Below are 20,004 nucleotides of genomic sequence, written 5' to 3' on the forward strand. Positions count from 1 at the left end.
GTAAATTCGTGGCTTTTGGCTGTGGCCTCTGGGCAAGAGGGCCCAGGGACAGTGTACTGGGGCAATACCCAACTTTTATTACCTCTCAGAGATCAATATCTGTTCTCCACGGGGCCATCTGTAGTCCTCCAAACCCAGAGGTCCTTCCAGTCCTCATTTGAACCCTATATGTCATTTTATGCCATCCCTGCCAATTAGGAAATGCTATATTTCTTTAAAAGTTCAGACTAGGGTGATGGCTTAGTGGGTAAATTGCCTGCGCTGACAGCATGATCCCCAGTGTCCCCCCAGGCATGGAAGGGTGCACCTGTAATCCCAGCACTGGGAAGGCAGAGGCGTGCGGGTCTCCAGAGCTCCATGACCAGGGGCTCTAGCCTGATAAATGAGTTTCAGATTTGGTGAGAGAGCCTGCCTCAAAAAATAAAGTGATAGAGAAGGACATCTGACGTCGACCGTTGGCCGCCACAAGCATGCACACACAGGTACACGAGCACCTGTAAGGACATGTGCCCACGTCCACAGAGGTTCATTCTTTGAACTTTTATTTGCCACATTCAGCTAGTTGTTAGAGCAACGTGGGAGAACTACACCCATCGGCCTCTCTGGTAAATGATTTTAGGCTACTTGACAGCAAAGGAAAGAGGATTTTTTGATCAACACGGGCAGAGCTCCAGGTTGGGTCCCAATTTCGCTGTGGTTCTCTATGGCCCGAAGAAGAACCAGGACAATTTGGTTAGGCTTCTCATTTCTCATGAGGGTTGTCTGAAAGTTGGCTCAGGAAAAAAGGATTACTGAATTTTTCCAGAAGAGTTTGAAAAAAAAAAAAAAAACCAAAAAAACAAAAACAAACAAAACCAAAGCAGATCATGTCCAAGGGTAGCTGAAGGGTTTGTCTAGCCAGTTGTTTGGCCATGGTGATCTGTCCCATGTTGAAACAGGAAGATAAGAAGAGCACTGCAAACTTGAGTAGGTACCTGGAGAAGATTCTGGATGGAACATGCTGTCTCTTTGGCTATGACCAGTGAGGCTGTGATGTACTCACAGTAAGATTATCCCCACTGATTTAAGAGGAGGCAGAAAAAGAAGGGTCTCAGTGCCTGTGGCAGATTTTATTGAAAGTCTCTCTCTCTCTCTCTCTCTCTCTCTCTCTCTCTCTCTCTCTCTCTCTCATACACACACACACACACACACACACACGGTAGGATAGGGTGGGGGGGCATAAGAGAGAAGAGAACTGGAAACTGTCTGAATCTTTCTGAGGATTGGGGCTCTTAAGCTTAGAGGGGGAAGGGTTTCCATTCTCCCCTGAATTGGATAGTTTGGGGGTATCTCCAGGGATAGGTAGGAAAGGTAGGAAAGCCGACTGGTTCCTGCCACAGAAGCCTATCAGTGGGAGATTTGACACTCTCAACCTCACAAAGCCCACCATTGTCTTCAAGTACCTTCAAATTGGCCATTTTAAACGGTTAAGCAGAAAGCACACTAATCTAGACCACCTTTTCCCTAAGGGTGGATGGTAGCTGACTCCTAGCCCCTCAGCTGGGATCACCTTGGTGCCAGAAGCTGGGCTGGAGCACAGTGTGTCTTTCAACTTTGTCAGAGAGCTCCGTAAAGCAGGAAAGCGGGGCAGGGCTACAGAGAAAGCACCCTCCTCTCTCACCACTAAACATCTGTCCGTGGGCAGGGGAAGGTGGTGAGGAAGCGGTGCAGCTATGCTGAGATGCCTCCTCCCGTGGGCTAACATCTGATGCTTCCTGTGGGGAAGCGTCTGAGATCTCACAAGCTCCTCAGCTCTCCTTCCTAAGAGGGTTGGTACTGCTAGAGGAGGCATGAGGGTAGGTGCTCCAGAGCTGAGGTCATCCGGTAAATCACATTCCAAAGGTGACTCCTGAAGACGGACATCTGTGATTCTGGAACAACCCTTCTTAACTGAGTAGGCGGTGGGGCGGGGGGGGGGGGTGTCCCACAGCCAATCCAATCCCCACAGGCTTTCAAGAAGCCATGATGGGAGGCACAGCTATTGTGTTGATCTCCTTGAAACATAAGAACAATTTCTTCTTAAGAAGGGAGCACCCACAGAAGAAACTTGTCTCCTAGAGAAAGATTTCTAACTTGTTGCATGACCTGTCCAGAGATCCTTGGAGCTGAGACCATGGTGGGAAGGAAGAAGCACCTTCTCAGACTGTTTTCGTTGTGTGTCTCTTGCTCTCTATTTGCTCGAAGTAAAACTTCCATTTTATTTTTCCCAGCTTTTTTTCCCTCTTGTTCTTAAGAAGCTTCCTCCACATGGCTGTGGTAGAGACTGTGATATGGTCATCAACTCGGCAGGGCGGCTGGTCCTTCCATGAACAGCACAGCTCACATGGTAATGCAGCTTGACATCGAGTTTGGGAAGAACACAAGCACTGAAGACACTTGTTTTGGATATGTCCGTGGTGTCGGTGGCCCCTACCATGTTCTGAATGGCAAACTTCTTAATGGCCTTGTCTTTGGGCCCTCACTGAGCAGGTCACTGAAGCAGATTGACTGTACATGGCTGTAGCTTTTTTTTTTTTTTTTTGAGCAACCATTGTTTCTTCTTTCTTTGGTCAACTGTGAGCCAAGACACAAAAGAAAAGTTATTTATTTTTCAAGTTATTTAACTTTTATTGATCTTTATGAATTTCCTATCATGTACCCCAAACCCACTCATCTCCCTCTCCCTTTGTATTTGCCCTCCACACTTGCAACCCCCCCTCCAACAAAACAAAACAAAAAAAACCCAAAGGGGCTGGAGAGATGGCTCAGAGGTTAAGAGCACTGACTGTTCTTCCAATGGTCCCAAGTTCAATTCCCAGCAACCACAAGGTGGTTCATAACCATCTATAATGAGATCTGGTGCCCTCTTCTGGCATACAGGCAGAATACTGTATAAATAATAAATAAAATTAATAAACAAAAAAAAACCCCACCATCTAACAGTATACCTTTTTGTCTACACATCTTGTAGTTGCAAATGTTCATTGCAATGATTCTTTGGTCTGTTTGAGGCATCTGGCTTCTGCTATTCTATCAATACTAGATTCTCACTGAGACTCCTCTCAGATATCCTGTTTTTACCTTCTGCAGCTTTGATCCTGCAGCTTTGGATGTGCAGGACTGGCCCTTTCACTTGCTCTAGCTGTTCATAAAGGGGGTAGATGCTGTGTAGGCATAAGGTTGTGTAATTCAAATGCTGATTTTTATAAATCCCATATCTGGTTGCAGTCCTTGTTAAGAATCTCCTGTATCAACGTTGTGTAAACACTGCTCTCCAATTGTCCCTTGATATGCCAATAAAGCAGCTTATAGCCAGTCGCTGAGCAGGGGAGATACTAGGGTAGGATTTCCTGCCATCTGTGGGGGGTTGGGGAGGAGTTAAGAGGATGACCTAGGGGACTGAGCCCCAGGCAGAAGTCCAGGGGACATTAGAATGGAGCTAGGAAGGAAAGCTACAAAGTGCAAGTATTCCTGGGATTTTGGCAAAGAGGAAACCAGATTAGTTTAGAGGGTTAAGAATAGAGTAATAAATGCCCAGTTATTATGTTGCAAAGCTTATTAAACAAGTATAATGAGGTCTCGGTAATTTTAATGCTAGGGGAGGGAAGAAACTGAGAAACAAACAATTTTATTAAAATAAGTTTAACAATGTTGCAGTAGGCCAACTCAAAGACCTGGGTTTGGGTGGTAGCTGAGTTGTTCAGTCCACCAGCACTCCTGTGCCACACCACCACAGCCAGCTCTCTCAATCTGCCCAGACGAGGAGCAGGGTCAGCTCTCCTAAGGCAGCTGGCAAGGGACAGTACCTGCTCTGCCAAGCTCAGGCCCTCAGGACTGGCTCATCAACAACCAAGCCACCAGGGCCAGCTCTCCTGCCCTGAAGCTGGCTCTCCCACCTGCCCAGGCAGAAAGGGACCAGTGGAGGGGGCATCTGTTCTTAGTCCATGCCCTCTGGGATACCCACCACCACTACTACCAGGACCAGGGATACCTGTGTGGCCTTTGCTGGTAGCATGGGTCACACACATCAACAGACCCCTGCTGTTGCAGGGACATGTACCCAAACATGACCCTCAGTGGCAGCATGCACTGGGATTTCACCAGGGCCTCAGGTGGCAGCATAGGCTACTCACATCATGCTGTTCCTCACCATCCTTGAACCTCCAGTTCTGCCTCTCTCTGGGTCTTAATTTACAGTTTTTAAAAAGTGTGTATTTCTGTATGCAGATCTGAAAACATGAGTGGGTGTCTACAGAGGCCAGAAATGGGTTTAAGATTTCCTGGAGCTGGAGTTACAAGCAGTTGTAAGGTTACCAACTTGGATGCTGTGATCTTGGCCCTCTGCAAGAGCAGCAAGATGTCTTAACTGCTAAGCCATCTCTCCAGAAGAACATTGCTTAATGAGAAAATTACTCTGCATTTCTAGCCACATTACATATTACACTCTCTAGGTAGTGATAGAAAAGCGGGAAGAGTGGTGTTCTCGGCAACCTTTAGAGGTGTACCTTTAGAGAGCCATGAGAGTAAGCAAAGACCTTCAAACGACACTCTCCTACGACAAATCCACTTTCCTTTGCCCTTGCTTCCTCCCCAGCTTCTGCTTTTTAATTCATTCAACCTTGTCTATTTGACTTACTCTGAAATACAAACTTCCTCAAAGCTGAAAACCTGCTTTGCCTGAGGGCTGTGGTTACGACTGAAGCATCACAGGGATCCTCCAAATAGAAGCCCATCAGCATGGCTGTGGTTCCTAAGTGAGGGTGCATTAACTGGGTTACCCTCAGTTAATCCAATCCCAATGGGCTTTCCAGACACCAGCCACACAGGAGAGCAACAACTATTGTGCTGGCTCTCTTTGAAACATAAGGACACTTCTACAATAAAGCAGGTCACCTGGGATGGAAATCAATAGTTTTCTCTTATCACCACAGGAACTTGATTCACCTATGAACTTAAGGACATGACCTACTGTTACCCAGCTGACTAAAAGTAAACCCTAAGCATCAGACTGAAGCTATCCAACACTGGCAGTCCTTTTCCTTGTGAGAGCATGTTTTCTGGCAGGGCAGGTCTGCTGCATCTCATCTTGAGCTCCCAGTGGTCTGTTTTTTTCCTCACTCCTGGTTTCAAGAGCCACTTGGCATAAATGGAGAATAAGACACAAATAAATAGCTTTCTACAATTTCCGGCTTAAGCACTAGACATTAGGTCTGAGGAATCCCTAAACCCTTTCCTCAGAATCCTCACCACCCCAAAGATAAAAATTCATCATGGTCTTTGTTGCTCAGATTTTGGGAGATCATAAAGCAGCCACTGAAGTCTGTGGGTTTTGCAAGTGCATATGTATCTACGGAAGCCAGGTCAACCCTGGAATGCCACTCCTCAGGTCTGTCCATTTATTTCCCCCCCTAGAGCCTTTCCATTGATTTAGAACTTGCCAAGTAGGCCTGGCTGGCTGCTCAGCAAGCTCCAGGGATTGTCCTGTCTTCACATCCTGATTGCTGTGATTAATCATGTGTTCCACCATGCCTTTTGTATGTAGTTTTTAGAGACCAAGAATTAAAAGTTTAAAGCACAAGCCTGAACAAAGGTCAAACAGGTAGAAACATGTCCAGCCACCTGCAGGGGAGGAACTAGCCATACCACAGTTCTTTTCCTGCCTGCTATAGATACAGTTGCTAGGAAACCGGCCCAGATGGCCAGACCAGAACCCTTTATGACCTTGGTGCTAAAGTAAACCAATCATTTCAAAAGTCAATTTCCCTTACCCAATCGTGTAATGCCAAGGCATGTAAACCCACTGCTTGCAGTTTTTCCCCTTAAAAGCTCTGTTTCCCTAGACTACGGGCTGCATTCCTCTCCTGCTTCCACAGGAAGGTTTGAGACCCAGGCTCAAGCTTATATCCAATAAACCCTCATGTAGTTGCAGCGAAGTTTATTGCTGGTGGTCTTTGGGGCTCTCATGAACTGGGCATAACAGTTTCTAGAGCTCTAGAACTGAAATGCAGCTTCTCTCAGGCTTAGGCAGAGGTAGCCCCACAATCTCAGACTATCGATTTTGGTTTTGCTCAAAATCTAAGAAGTATATCTTCACTCTGTTTAGGTCTAGTACAGAGAAAATGGGGGCTGTGTTGGTGATAAGAGGCTAATTCTACTCAGAGAATTACTTATTTTGATGTCCAAGAAGGGGGACAATTAAAGAGAGCACAAAGCAGAAAGGCCTGACTCCTGACATCACATGTTTATGTCTCAAAGTCACAACTTCAGCATTATGAACACATTTCCAGGCACAGAACATGAAGATTCCTCAGTTGTCATCCATGCTGTGTGTGTGGGTGCACACCTGGCAAGGCAGGAAGTTCGTAAGTTCTTCAGTTGGAGGCTATCCTGTAGCTAGTCTAGGTCTCAAAAAAACAAAACAAAAAAGCTTCCCCATCCCCAAGCCAAACCCACAAAAAAACAACAACAAAACAAACAAACAAACAAAAAAAAACAAAACAAAAAACTCAAAAGCCAAATGAAAGTCAACAAAGTCAAACCACTTTTTAGCATTTTTATAAATTTATTTAAAAAATTGCAATGACATCAATGATCACCTGTATTCCCCTTATTGGTGGGGAGACCTACATAGTTGAGTCCCAAATGAAAATCAAGACATTATTATTAGGCACCCTGTAGCCAGGAGAGGCTGTTGGTGCAGTGGTCTAGACACTGGGGTGTCCCAATACCAGCGCAGTTAAAATATGTACATTTGCAGTTACCCTGCAACAGAAGCACTCAGGAAATAGAGTGCTGTGTAGACCAGCAGCCCACTCCTCCACTCACTCTGTATCTTTGAAGCCATCACTACAATCACAAGAACAAACAAGTAAAAAGAACTAAGTTAAACAAACAAAAAACCGGCCCCACCCCCTCTGGGCTATTGCACTGTGCTAGAATGACCACAATGAAAGGGCCACAAGCTAAGTGCAATGCAATGACAAAATGGCAACCCAAGTATCTGTTTCAAAGGAAATAAAACTCAAACTTGCCTTCCTTAAAGTGAAACTCAGCAACAAAATGAGATTGGGATTATGTACAAACTTATAGACACAAATAAATAGCTTTCTACAATTGCTGGCTTAAGCACTAGACATTAGGTCTGAGGAATCCCTAAACCCTTTCCTCAGAATCCTCACCACCCCAAAGATAAAAATTCATCATGGTTTTCAGTAACATCTGAAAGCTCATATAAAGAACCAGAAGTTTCTAGTGAGTTTTCTAAAAAAGATCAGCCCCCTCTGACCGCTGGAAGCCAGGAGAAATGGCAAGATCCCTGGGAGTAAGAAGAGATGGCTTACTTCATGCTTCTCCAATTAAACTGGTCTCCCTGTGATATTTCTTTATATGGTTCAATTCCTTCCCATCTTTAACACAGAACAAAGTCAAAGAGCCAGTCTTTAGACTTGACTTAACTAACCTCAAAGTCTTTGGAATGTCTGTGTTTGACTTTGATTGCAGAGCAGAAAGGCAGTCAACTCTTCTGAAATACCAGCCTTGTTTTTGTCTTCCAGGCTCAGCATCTACGGGTCTGAGAGCATGTGTGTGTGTGGCTCAGTGGTAGGGTGCTTGTCCAAGAAACATTTCTTGAGGCACACCTCATCCTGGGAATTGTGGCCCAATTCCTGACCCTGCAGGAATCTTCCCAGTCTGTAGTTGATCCCTACAACACAGATGCACTGGGCAAACCTTGCTGCAAGGTCTACAGGGAAAGGAGAAAACAAGTGGAAACTGGCACCAAAGAATCAGCTGCCATGGGAAGAAGTTCACCCCTGGGCCGGAACACAGGCGGGGGGTGGAGCCCACGCCTCTTCTCCACTCTGAGCTCCAGTAGTGCTCCGGTCTGCAGCCAAGGATGACTGCCTCAACACTGCTTGCCGAGGCAATATAAGGAGTGCACCTCAAACTTCTCTTTTAGTGCACATCAGAAGATGCAGTGTGATTTTGACTTGGTGTCTTCAGCTTAAGCTCCATGCCCGGCGTCCTTCCACTGGAGAGTCACACTCTATGGCAGCCCTTGGGCAGACAGGGCACTTGTTCTCTAGTCTGATATGCACAGATCCTTCCATTCCTTCCTCACTCATAAAGCCCATGATTAAATATCCTAGGTTTGCCTTTGTTGAGGAACTGTCGTGCATGTCCTCAGCACCTGAGCACAGATGTTGTGAAGTTTTGTTCTCTACTGGGAAAGTCAGCTGTGAGGTCGACTTACTCTCTAATCTGTCATTAAAGTGGCCATAGTATGAACTATGGCCCAGACGGCCATTAGTAAGTATGAGCAGACCACAGTCAAAGTTAGAGATTCAGCAATGTACCTTTTTGATCCTCAAGGTCTTCTATCCTTTTATCCTGAGTCCAAAATACCCTCTTTGTACTTTCTTGGCTGAAGTAAAAAATACCGACCTAGCATGTGAGCAGACAGTCTTATCAGCACAGGTCAGAGCACTGCAGCTCAGTTGGCTGTTTCATGTCCTAACAGGAAGCCTCCTTCTTTGGGAACCACCTGAGTGCAAATTGTCCTTGCATCAGGCAGCCCGACGTCCCTCCAGAGGATGGGTGCTGTTGACTCCACAGGAAGGCAGGGGCTGTGGCTGCCTTGACTGTAGACCAGGTTGAAAAGGCTGGTCTCCCCTACTGCAATGGCCAACTGGCTGGCCTTGCCACTCAACGTAAGTGCTTGTGTATGTAATGCTGGGCTGGAAAATACCTCCTTTTATCATCCGAAGTCACAAAAGGTCAATGTTGCCAACAGTCTGAAACAGGTCCTGAATGAAAGGGTGAGACAAAGGCTTGCCACTTCAGTTCATCAGCCATGCTACAGCTGTAATACCGAGCTAAGTAGTTTCTGTCCTGAGAAAGGGCAGAGTGCAACCATCAGTGTCTCGTAGGAAGTCAGTCCATGTCCACGAACAGTGGAGAGGAACATGACTCATCAGCTCTGTTATCCTCCTGTGGTTAGGAAACTCGGATGATCTGTGTCATGGCTTCTTCATCGGCTTGGTTTGGATCCTACAAAGACAGCACAGTAGTCCTTTACAGTAGGAACAGGAACTGGCCTCACAACTTAAAGTGCCTAAGTATTCAGAGGCTAGGACAAAGGCCCAGAGTAAGCACAGTGACATGCTCTGCTTCTGTGTCCATATTTTATACGATAACCTTAAAAAAAAAAAAAAAATGGAATCCCATTTTTTTGCCCATGGGGCAAAACTTTTAGTGCTTTTAAAGGGAAGTTAAGAAACTACACTGCATGCTGTAGATAAAGTGTTTCTTCCTTGAGCAGAGGACTGCCCGTTGCTGATAATGAGAAGGCAGGCAACGGAGAAAGGAAAGATTCCATCTCCTTACCTGCATATGAGGACTGTCCTTTTCTTTTGGAGAGAAGAACCGTCCTCCCTCACCACGTTTCCGTGCCATGGCGTGTCGATGCCGAGACTCATGGAGGTATTTCTGAAGAAAGAGATCACTAACTGTTAGTGAGCGCTAGCGGTAACCTACCACAGATTCAATCGTTAAAAGTTCCAGACAGTGGCAATCAGTCTAAGGAATGATGAAGAAAATAGTAGGGTAGCCACTGGCAATATGACTACACTGAATGCTAACTAAAGTAGAAGGGGAAAGCGATGATCATTACCGTCTTCCTAGCACTGACCCTTCCACTGTTTCAGTAACTGACCGAGGTTTGGTTGAACAAATAGCAGTTTAGGAGAGACATCATTTTTATGCCATCTACAGGTATGTTAAATTGGATCATTAGATGCTCGCTAATGTGACAGATGGACTCCTTTAAAAAAAGAGAGCCTCTTTCTTATTCCCTTGGCTCCTTGGCTAGAGCCCAACTGCCATTGTGGACTACAACCAACACAAGGGCACTGCAGTGGTAAGACAAAAGAAAGTCCTCAGAACAAGTTTTCTCTGAAGTTCTTTACTCTAGAGTGGAAAAACCCCTGCTTACAGGCCACTGTGTCACCGTTCTTACAGTAAACCTCCTGCATTCCATTGTTTGGAAGCAACAAGGAAACACACCGTATTCTTGAGGCAGAACTGTGCTGTTTCCTGCCTTGCACTCCCCATGGCATACACACCCTTCTTTCCTTTGGAATCTTCCCTTCTGCCTCTAGCTTAGCACGCGCTTGTCTCCTCTTGAGGATGCGGTGATACTGTTTGGCATTCACGTACAGGGGCTCTTCTTCCAGCATCTCTGCTCCAGGTAAAGGGATTCTCTGGATAGCAGGCACAGAGCCAGCTCCTGGCACCATCTGCATAAACAGGAGGCCAAGTCTGATTAGTGGCATGGAAATTCTAAGTAAAACTGCACGTTCACAGTCATCTCCTTCTGTATCTCCAGTGTCTAGAATAGTCTGGAACATAGGGAGGCATCAGAATGAGCTATGCCTTAAGGATGGAGCTAGCTTCAAGTCAAAAAGTCAACATGAGAAGCAACTTCACATGAGACACCAACCCGCAGCTCAAAGACAGGAGACCCCGTGGAAAGCTCCAGTGCCAGAGAACAGAAATGCAGGAACCACTCTCCTTACCATGACCATTCCTCCTGAGTTGACCACATTGCCTGCCACTGGCAGTGTCACAGTGACAGTTCCTTGCCCACTGCTGGTTGTATTGGTATTGGCTCCCGTCTGAACGATCTGTGCTCCTGCCAAACTGGCTGCTGGGATGGTGATCATGCCTGAAACAGGGACTGTAACTTTAAGAAAACAAAACATAAAAACAAACAAACAAACAGGCACACGGAACAGAAAGGAGAGAGGGTTAGTCCCTTCCACTTGGCCCCGTATACCTCCTGGATAAACTGACAAACACCAGGGAAGAAGGCAAGCACCCTCCTATTTCTTTACTCTGTTTTGCTAAGTAGTCCACCTCAGTTCATTTTTGAAGGTTTCTGTTAATGGTCTAGGGCCCAATTCCAAATAAATTATACTCTCACCCTCACACTGAACAACGGTACCTAAAGGGCAAGATGATGTGGAGGCCTCCCCACTACAGCACCATTCCCACCACCACGCAGTTACCACCGTTGGTTTTCTACGTGGAAACTGCAGGCAGCTCGAGGACCTGGTCACACTCTGCCAGACATCTTGCTCAGCCCAAACTAGTTCTCTCCGATGTGAATAATGCACCCTCTGGATTTGGTACACTGTAAAATTTTGATCTTAACCATCAAAATAGAATCTGGCTGAGCTCTCCTTTCTAGTCTTAGTTAGCTTCCAAAAAATTTACATCTACTTTGAGCATGTCTCCCCTCAAGCCAAATCTACATTTCTCACAAGACATCTTGGCTTCATGCATCTCTTCCTAGGGCAGACTTCTCTAAAGCTCTGCACTTTCTGCATTCACATCTTCTTGGCTAAAATGAGCTCTCTGAGAAGTCTTCTTGCTGATAAGTAAACACCTGTATGGATAGATGTGGCAGTCTAAAACTAAACTCTAGTTGACAAGCAGCACTGGTTGGTCGTATTCACTGGAGATCTGGTGGAAACACTATTGTTTAAGCATGAACTACAGCACAATTCTGATGTACTCTCAGGAACTCAAATGTCCCAGGGCAATAGTGGCAGCTTACCTTGCTGGAGAATCGTGCCATCTGCATTAACTGGCTGGTAGACAATAGTTTGCCCTTCAGCAGTCTGGGCCACTTGCTGTCCCTGGACAGCAATCTGTTGTTGCGTCTGTAGAAAACAATGATATACTCAGAGGCCAAAACCCCACAGAGAACCCAAGCACATTTTGGTGGCTTTCTTGACATCTTATGTGAACTAGGTTCTTTGCTGCTCCATCTGTACTCCTGTGCTGGTGGAGCCGGTACACTCACTTGAGTCTGGCCAGCAGTGACTGCAGTTTGTGGCTGCTGAATGATGATCTGCTGGGTCTGACCCTGCTGGCCTTGCACCTGCACAGCCTGCCCACCTTGGATCTGTATCTGACCAGGGGGTACCAACTGAATCTGTGGAAGAAAATACACAAAAAGGTTAGCACCAAACCAATACTACTCTTGAACAGAAGTCTTGTTCTAATACCAGCTATAAGTTATTAAAGTTTTTTTCCCCATTTTTCAAATAATTTTAAATATTGTTTGGGTATCTACAATTAAAGAATCAGTGTTCATTTAAAAAAATACAATCGGTGGCACAGTTATTTTTTAAAGTACATTCTACTTAAAAATGCACTTTAGCACTTTATAAATAAACAACAACAAAACCAAATAAACAAGCAAACTTTTAAAACATATTCTTTCCAAGCCAAACGTTAAGCTAATGGCAGCCAAGGATAATACTCTGATTAGGTCTTTGAGACAGACAGACATTAGCTGTCAATATTCCTGATCCACAGAAACTGAAATGGATAATCCTCAATTAGACTGGATACAGATCACCATGGCACAAATACCAGCCTTGCCTGTTGAGAGTATCTAGATTGGATTAACTGAGGCGAGAGAACCTATCCTAACTGCAGGTGGCATCTCAGGCCCTGAACTGAACACAAAAAGGCGAAAGCAAGCCAGACAGCAGAGCAGCACCCATCACTCTGCCTCCCGACTATGGATCCATGTATTCCTGTTGCCATGCCTTCCCCTTGCTGGACTGGTTCCCTTAAAATGTGAGGCAAATGCTTCTTGCTGGGAGCCAACAACAGCAGTAGATAGGTAAGGAGATGTGACATTGTATTCCTCTCAATCCTGTCCCCAACCGCCCACTATAACTCAGCACTTCCATGAGTGTTCACCTATCTCTTGTCCACTTCTACTTTGCTTACAGGTTTTGGAGTGCCAAACTCACATAGCAAACATGGAAAGTAAGAGATCCTGTGTGGTAACCAAACCTATTCTCTTTTCTTGTCTTAACAGCTTAGTCACTTATCTGGAGTATCATTAGAAACTTGACAAATTTTGCAAGTTTTTCTTTGAAATCTTCTAACTTGAAGAGGGAAAAAAAGCCTTAACACTTTGTTCCATGAACAGAATCTTGTTTCCTTGAGTACTGGATATAAAACTTTAAAGATTAGGAAGGACCTACAACTCAAAATTTCTAGTAACTTATACTCAAAAATACCCGCAACCCAAGTCAGGATACCTAGCTACTTAAAGGAAATCACTGTCCCTGGCCCCACCTGCAAACCCCCTCCTCCCTTTCTTCTCACCAGCTTTGGAAGCATTCTACCACCGTTTATCTTGAGCATTGCTTCATAGATGTAGCAGTCTGGGAGTTATTTTCAGAAAGGTGAGTCTGTGAAGGACATGCCTAGAGCCTCAAGTCCCCACCGCTCTCCAGCTGACTGACTGCTGGTAGAAGGGAAGGGGAAGGAAAGCAGGCCATGGTGCGGTGTCTTAGAGACATTCTTGAACCACTCTGCTAGGCCACACACTAGCCAGGTTTTCTTAAGGACTCTTGAGTACTACTAAACAAACAATTAAAAATGTTAGCAGCTGACTAAAAGTCTACCTGGTCACGAGTGCTTTGCTCCAGGGTTTAAGGTGGCTAGGGATACTACTTTCATCACAGTACTGTACTTCTACAACAAAGGCAGACAGAGACTAAGCACCAAATAAGGCCTTGGACTCAAGGAAAAGTGAATTATCTATCTATCTATCTATCTATCTATCTATCTATCTATCTATCTATCTATCATCTATCACAACAATCTCTTCTTCAAAGCATCTACTCTGCAGCTAGGCAGACAGCTCAGATGTAAAGCACCTAGTGTATGGCTCGAGGATCTGAGTGCAGACCTTGGTATCCACAGGATCACATGGCATGAAGGTTTGCATCTGCAACAGCCCTGCAGTGGGTCAGGGGTAGGTGAGGCAGATACCAGTAGACTTCCAGAGCTCACAGCTTCACCAGTTAGTAAGAGACTTTGACAACTGACCTGGCCTTCACACGTACATACGTACAAATTTCCACACACACAAATACATACACCATTCATACTCATACCAAACTTCTACTCTGATATATAATCTAAATACTTTAAAAATACCACTCACCTGCTGTAAACCCTGTGTTCCAGACACAGGCACTTGCATGATAGTTTGGCCTTGTCCACCAGGCACAGCCTGGACCATGATCGGTTGGCCAGTTGATGTAATAAGCTGGCCTCCACTGACTTGCACCATTAATGGCTGTCCCTGGACCTAGAATGAAATAAAATATCAACAATGAAATAGTGTAAGACACAAGTGGCTTCATCAAGACAGTCACTGGTCACTGGAACGGCCTTGCTGCAAGAAGGGAACCAAGACAGACTTTGGAAAGTCAGAATGTGTCTGGCCCTCGACCCCAGGGGCCTTCCTATGCAGTGCTGGCTGGCCTCTGCCTCGCGAGTACAGAGACGAAAGGCTAGCGTGAAAGGTTTTTAAACTCTCTTTCTCTCTCTGTGTGTATGCGTAGGTTATGTACATATGCTACAGAGAATAGGATCAGATCTTTCTGGAGATTGAGTTACAGGTAATTAAGAGCTGCCTGACACAGTGCTAGGAACTGAACTCAGATCCTCTGCAGCAGCATGTGCTCCTCAACTATCGAGCCATCTCTCTAGCTTCAAGAAAGAAAGTCTTATGTTCTTCGGATACCTCTGATATTTTTGACAAGTTAGATATTCAAAGGTCAAATATAATGAAACCTATTTAGAGTGTGGAAAATCCCAATAGATGTAAAGCATGTATCACTAAACACAGGCTAAACCCAAGAAAATGGTCAAGTTACCGAGATTTTCAAACTGATACCCAGGAATGGTTTCTGGTAAAGACTGGAGCAGCAGCAATGACAGGGAGGTAATGGTGGTGGGGGATGAGGAGTGAATCCACGTGCAGCCCTGACTTTAGAGGGTGGACAGGAAGAGCTCTGAAAAACTTGCTTGGATGTTCCTCCGGAGTCTCAAGCAAAAGCAAAATATGAACATTAACCTCTATTCTACACTGAAGAGTCCAGGAATGGCCACTGCTTACAGAGTCTACCAATAAAGACTCGTGGAACGGGGCAGGTAAGTAATCTCAGCACTCAGCAAGCTGAGGCATGGGTTTGAGTACAAAATGGGCTGCACAATAAGTTTCAGGTAAGCCTGATGAGACCCTGTTTCAAAACCAAACTAAACTCCAGAAATATTTTCCAGCCAGTTTGTGATCATCATAGTGTTCTTCATAGTCCACCTTAAAATATTTGCAGTTATTTTAATTACCAGAAGCAATGAATCACTGAAATCAGACAGCTACTGTGTGTAAACAAAATTTCCAATTTTCAAGACTCCTGCATCAACAGACCACTCTAGCAAGGAAGTCACTCTACATGCTCAGTCACATCTTGACCTCAATGTGAAAACTTAAGAATACATTTCAGAGGCCAAAACAGAAGTTGCTTTGGATTAAATGAGTCTAACAGGACAAATCCCAAACTCTCATTGTAGAGTCTGTCTCTACTTGAAGGAACGAACAGAACAGACTAAAACACTCATCCTTAGTTCCAGTCTACCTCAACAGCCATCAGCCAACTGTGCTAATCATTTGTCCTAGATGAGTACCTTGCTACTCTCCACCAGAATCATCAGGAGCAGTACAACCTTAGGGCTGTCCCTTGAGAAACTTATCGACTTTATGGCCTATTCATTCGCATTCGCTCCTCTTAAGTCTCCATTTAAATTCTCTTTGATACATTAATGCTTTTGTGTGTTGTGTTAGGAAATTTACCAGAAGCGTTACTACAAAAGTAAAAGAAAGAACTATTTACAATTCTCCTAAAATGATGAGACTCCTCGAGAAGTTCCATCATGCCCATTTCTTTTCACCGCCATCTAGATCGAGTTAAGCTGACACAGCTGTGTTGGTACTGAGCACTGTATGGGTGTGCGGTTCCCTGTGTGAAGGAGGCCAGACGCTGACACTGGATGTCATCTTCTACTGCTTGCCACCTTGGGTTTGTTTGTTTGTTTGTTTTTTAAAGTCTCCTGGGGCTCCCTGATTTAGGCAGATAGGCCCAGGTTCTGCCTGTTTCTGCCTGCCTTTGCTAGGGCTACAAGGACAAACCTACATATTTAAAATGATTTCTATAGATCCAAACTCACAGGTCTTCACACTTGAATATCAAACTATATACTGAGCCATCACAATAGTCCCCAAAGCTGACATAAATTTAAAAACTTAATAAATTTCTGGTTAGGCATCATCTCTATGCACCCCCCAACATGCTATATATGCATGCAATAAAAGAGACTCCGAAGAGACTCTGAAGAGCTCACTGTGCTTACAACAAATGAATAATCACAAGGACTCATGCATGAGACGAGAAGCCACACAGTTAAGAGCATGTTACATGACAATCTCAGACACTGTTTCATGTATTAAAAAGGTGAAGCAAGCAGGAACAGAAAGCTGCTGCACTCTCCGAGATGCCAACTGTGCAAAAAGACAAACAAAGTGACCTCTCATTGTAATATGTGTAAAACTGGCCACATGTCACCACCAAACACTACTAAGTGGCAAGGTTGGGACAGGTAGAGAGGGTCAAATGCTTACAGCAGTAGCTTTCAACCCGTGGGTCACCATCCCTTTGGGGGTGGAATGACCCTTTCACAGGGGTTGCCTAAGACCACTGGAAAACACATTCCAATAACAATAGCAAAATTACAGTTATGAAATAGCAATGAAAATAATTGTTATGGTGGGGGGTCAGCACAAGGCAAAGGACTGTATTAAAAAGGGTCACAGCACTAGGAAGGTTGAGAACCAGCAGCTGACGGGAAGGGGTGGCTCCTGCAGGAGGATCTTGGCAGCACTGGCAATAAAGAGGCCAGTCTGACTTCAGAGGCCCTACTGAGTCATTCCAGTTCAACAGAAGAAAAGGGAGAGCAGCTGAGTCTTGTCAATTTCTTAAAACCTTTAGTTCTCAACAGACCCAGAAAAGACCAATGTTGCTATTCTTATTTTTCACAGGAAGTTAGGATATTTAAGTTGACTATATATGATACTGAAAAACAGCATTGACTAACTCCAGTTTTTTCTTTTTTTTAAGCATATCAATGTAACCAGTAATAACGTTTTGTTTTATTTTTTTAAGAGAGCCTAACTTGGTCACAATCTCTCATTCCTCCTGCCTCCATATCCCAAGTGCTAAAACAAGTGGCATGTACTTCCATGTCCTATGCTAGCACTTAGAGATATGCAGTCATCTTGGCAGAGCTTGTAATTGAGACAAGAAAGGTTATTCAATTCTCAGATAAACTTTGCTCAGTTCAATAGCTGTTTAGCAGTCAAACTGCATTTTTAGCAAAAACAAAAATACAGTGTAGCCCATGTGTACAAGCCCTTCTCCAGTGTAATACAGTTCATGAAACTTTGCCACGTGGCTGGATTGGTATCTAAGCACTGAGTAAGATCTAAAGCCACCTGTAGAATGTTGCTTGTTTCCTGGGACTTCTAAAGCAGCACACTTAGCCTACACTTCTCAGAAAACAAGCACAGCAATAACCACACATATTGGCATGGTACACTGTCATGTTGGTCTGAGACATGTTAGCAGCACAATAGGCATGCGACTTTGCCATTCAACTTGAGATCCAAACACAAACAGCAGCGACAAGCAATGTTCATGCAGTGCTCACGGAGAATCAGAGAGGGCACCACTACCTGGAGGGTCTGGACTTGCTGGCCTGAGGCGGATGCCACTTGGGCCTCAGTCTGCAACTGGACAGCAGTGACACCACCCTGCTGCTGAGAACAGGAACAGGAAAAGCTTGAAATGTATCAGGATGGAAATGTACAGCTCAAGACACAAGATCACTCTGAGGGAAAGGGAAAAATCTCTAAAAAAACCTCATCCCACACAGGAGCTTTCAAAGGTATAGACTCCATATTCAAGCTGTCACGTAGCAAGATCTGTCCCCAGAGTGGGCCTTACGACATACTTCTATGACTTAAAACATAAAACTTTATAATGCAGTTCTTCCTAGGAATTTCACCCTTAATATAAACATACACTTATGTTAAGGATCTTTTTATTTCCTTAGGTTCATAAGAACAAAAGCACCAGGTTTTAAAGACTTGAAACTATAACAAAGTGTTTCTAGGGCTTTAATGCATCTAGGAAGAAGGAACTGTAAGTAGAGATCCAAATTCCAGCCCCAGAAGGCCACTGCTTTTACATCCCCAGTGAAAACTTACTCCTATCCAATTGACTGCTTTAGAGGCAATGTTTTCAGAACGTCAACCTGACTTCCTATCCTGGGGACCCTCACAGGAGAGAGCCCCACCAACAAGGCTCTGCCCATGGGGAGGCCCTCCAAGGCCCATTCTCTAAGGCAGTTCAGGAAGCTGCTAGCGCTATGGCAGAGTGTAGATAGAAAAAGGGCTAGCGAAGCCACCATGCTTAGCTAATCCCTCCTTTAATTAATTAATTAATGTAATTAATCCCTTCTCCTTCATCAGTGGGCTTGAACTCACCATCAGTACTTCCTTCACCCTCCATACTGTTTTGTATCAGTGAACCTCCATTCTGAGGAGAAAACATGCCAAGGACAACAGTCCTGGCCTATGATCAAAGAGAAACAATGTCTTTTTTCCAAAGCTTAGGAGTAGGGAAAAAAAGATTCACTACTATAAACCCAGGTAAAAGCATGAAAAATGTTATCTGTGCCTTAATTCAAACATCTGGCCAACTTTCCTGTGGAAGAAGCCAGCGGCAGGAGCTTCTCACTAATATTTACAGAGTAAGACTCAAATATAATTCTAATATTAAACCACAATTGTTTAAACAGATTCTATGGTAAATCAGAAACCAGTAGCCTGCCTACAATCTGACAATTGTCTGTCGTGGCCAAACCCTTACTTTATCACAAGCTGGCATAAATAAGGGAAACAAGTAGACTGGGTGCAGAGAAAAGCAGAGAAGGTATTCTGACTTCAGTGACCTAGAAAAGGCAATCTACTTTAAAGTGATTTTCATGAAAAACAGATGCCAGGTGGCAACAGACTGATTCACAATGCAACACTAGTCAAGAGACCTAGGACTTTATAAGGTCTGACAGGGCCCACATACTTCTACAGAGTAAGCATAAGCCCGTTGCTGCATCACCAGCTGAGGTAACTGTGGCGGTCAATGCACACGTGCTCCCATACCTGTTGCTGAATCTGGCCAGCCTGCACCACGATCTGCTCAGTGGAACTATTGCTGTTTGTCGTATACTGCTCCATGGTCCGGCCACGTTAAGAGTCCTGAAGCTTTACTCTATAGATCCCAGGCAGCTGCCAAGTAGGGACTCCTATTAGACAGAGAAAGAAAAAGCCTAAAATGAGTCAATCAGGCACTCTTAAGATACTTACAATAACTTATTATTATGTACTATTTTCAGTATTTAGAATATGAAAGAATACCAGTAGGAAATGTTCATATATTCATTTTTTAAAAAAGGACTACACAAGCACAGACATAAAAATACAATGGTCATCCCAGGTTTGGGCCAGCCTGGGCTACACAAACCTTTTCTCAAAAAGACTAACCAATAGAACAAACAAACAAAAACCATTTTATTTTATTTTCACACTTTTAAAGAATTATTTATTTTGGCTCTGTTTCAGTCCACTGTGTATGTGTGGGAAGGGGGTGGGGGACGAGAAATGCAGTTTTACACCATGGTGGCCAGGACATAGAGAATAAAAGTGGCCAGGGCAGATATAGTTCCCAATAAAAAACACTCCCCTCAGTAACCTACTTCATTGGTAGGCCCCACCTACCAATGATGAATGACATAAACCCACCAAGGGATGAATCCACCTACAGAACCCTCAGGGTGCAATCCCCTGTAAACAACTCACTCACAGATATACCCAGGTGTGCTTCACTAATTTCCTGTTTCTTAATCCAGTTAAGCTAATAAAACAACCACCTTTCAGTATTACCAAAATAACACTTAGAAGCACTGTTAAACCATCTCTTGATGGAAGACCTA

The 20,004-nt window shown here is 44.4% G+C and overlaps 1 protein-coding gene across 11 annotated transcripts in view; it reads right to left on the reverse strand.

Annotated features, from left to right (window-relative positions):
* Positions 1–631: 631 nt before the first annotated feature.
* Nfya (nuclear transcription factor Y subunit alpha) overlaps positions 632–20,004 on the reverse strand; it is a 28,276-nt gene continuing 8,903 nt past the window's right edge. Inside the window, exons 2-11 of one of the 11 annotated variants that reach the window (XR_009586780.1) lie at positions 19,175–19,317; positions 17,684–17,770; positions 14,057–14,203; positions 11,885–12,016; positions 11,636–11,741; positions 10,593–10,759; positions 10,140–10,313; positions 9,403–9,504; positions 7,478–9,066; positions 632–2,592 (exon numbers count right to left, since the gene is read on the reverse strand). Coding sequence is in view for 10 of the 11 variants with exons in the window: in XM_021637259.2 (XP_021492934.1) it covers positions 9,013–9,066; positions 9,403–9,504; positions 10,140–10,313; positions 10,593–10,759; positions 11,636–11,741; positions 11,885–12,016; positions 14,057–14,203; positions 17,684–17,770; positions 19,175–19,249 (1,044 nt within the window). In the remaining variant the exon portion in view is untranslated. Of the gene's footprint in view, positions 2,593–6,560; positions 9,067–9,402; positions 9,505–10,139; positions 10,314–10,592; positions 10,760–11,635; positions 11,742–11,884; positions 12,017–14,056; positions 14,204–17,683; positions 17,771–19,174; positions 19,318–20,004 lie in introns of those variants that run through there. The other 10 variants (XM_060369615.1, XM_060369613.1, XM_060369614.1 and 7 more) reach the window with 10 other exon arrangements.

The sequence above is a fragment of the Meriones unguiculatus genome, chromosome 16 (genome assembly GCF_030254825.1).
Source record: "Meriones unguiculatus strain TT.TT164.6M chromosome 16, Bangor_MerUng_6.1, whole genome shotgun sequence".
Lineage (NCBI taxonomy): Eukaryota > Metazoa > Chordata > Mammalia > Rodentia > Muridae > Meriones > Meriones unguiculatus.